We start from the raw sequence: 1,572 nt of genomic DNA on the forward strand, positions 1-1,572 counted from the left end.
ATAGAAAATAGTGTCACTAGCGCCCCCTTCATTTCCGGAATGCAATAGTCCCATTTCCATATAAGGTATGACTGACGGAAAGGTCTGTCACCGCCCCGAGCTGCATGCTGCAGCGAAGTGTACTTGCAGGACTCGGGGCGGCACAGCTGTCAGTTTGAGCCTGTTTTTGAGTTGGGCGTTCTCCGAACACTTTCTGTTTTTCGGCTCGGTTGTTCTTCCCCGGCCCGTGCTCGCCTCCGTCCGGCCCCAGAACCGAGATAAATCCTGCATGAAGCCTCCGGGAGGAGCTGGGAGAGCAGGATGAAGTTCCCCGCAGCGACGCTGAGCCTTTGTTTGTTGACGCTGCTGGAGACGAACGTTCACCGCACGGGGACTTGTTCGCCGGTTGAAGGTTCGGGTGAGTAACCCCCGCCCTCCTCCCCGCGGCTCGGTTCGCTTTCAGTTCTGTCCCGAACCCAGATCAGGTCCATTTTATAATCTCTCAGCTGGTTTTGTAAAAGGAATAACTTTATTTTTTTTTCTCCCCTTCAGAGGAGCGTCATGTGAAACAAACTGATTAAACCTGCTCGACAAGACGCGTGTTTATCAAACTGGTTCTGTCCCAGTAGAACCAACAAATCCTCCATGAAAGTTTTTATTTCTCATCAAACTGCAGATTCAGCCTCTGACAGCAGCTTTCTGTTGTCACCTTACATTTTTATTGTTTGTTGGAACCATAAACCTGAGTTATTTCAGTTTCATATTTGATCATTTATAATTTCTCCTCCACTGAAAGAGGGAGTATTTTACATTTTTATAATTTATTACCAACACATGAGCAGAGGGTTTCTTTTTGTGCCAAAGTGGTTTTTCCMTGCAGTTGCTCTTATAAAAACAGTTTTGACATTCAGCTCCAACTAAAAGTGATGAATTGTTTCACTTTCATGGGGATTTTTCAGGTGTTTTATTCTTTGACTCATGTTCTGTCATCAGGCTCAGCTCGTTGAATGGTTTTATGATCAAAGTGTGTGGAGCTGAACTGGGACCACAGTTTTAAAGTTTTCAAAATTTATTTATTTATTTAGGAAACTGAACAAAAAAGATGTAAAACTGATCAAATATAAAAGTTAAAAAGTACTTGCATCAAATAATTAAACATGTTTGGTAGGCTGTTGTATCATACAATTACTGATGTATGCCAAACCGTTGTGTCATCAAATAAAAAATTAAGGCAGGTAATTTTTATCAAATAATTAACAAAGTATGGCAGGCAGTTGTATCATAATTAACCAAGTTCCCAATGTGACATGGCAAATGAGGTATGGCAGGCCGTTGAATCATATAAAATAAATGGCAGCACCAATGAGGTATATAGACTAGAGAAGAGGCTGGGGTCAAGATATGATAAGCGTGACGCCATCTTGAAACAGAGGATGGGGCTATTCAAATGATGTAAACAATGCTGAGTATTTACCAGATTAACAGGTTTTTTTTAGAGTAGTCTCGATTATCCTGTACTCTATGGCTGTGTCGAAAAACAACAGGACGGGTCCTCCGAAGGTCGAATTTGTCGGCCGCATACGTCACAGCGCC

At 42.6% G+C, this 1,572-nt stretch overlaps 1 protein-coding gene across 1 annotated transcript in view; it reads left to right on the plus strand.

Moving 5' to 3' along the window:
* Positions 1-73: 73 nt before the first annotated feature.
* Positions 74-1,572, plus strand: part of ly75 (lymphocyte antigen 75) — a gene marked incomplete at its 5' end in the record, with an annotated part of 29,597 nt that continues 28,098 nt past the window's right edge. Inside the window, 1 exon segment of the mRNA XM_014003008.1 lies at positions 74-397. Within this exon segment, the coding sequence (XP_013858462.1) occupies positions 301-397 (97 nt within the window).

The sequence above is a fragment of the Austrofundulus limnaeus genome, unplaced genomic scaffold (assembly GCF_001266775.1).
Source record: "Austrofundulus limnaeus strain Quisiro unplaced genomic scaffold, Austrofundulus_limnaeus-1.0 Scaffold16, whole genome shotgun sequence".
In the NCBI taxonomy this organism is placed as follows: Eukaryota; Metazoa; Chordata; class Actinopteri; order Cyprinodontiformes; family Rivulidae; genus Austrofundulus; species Austrofundulus limnaeus.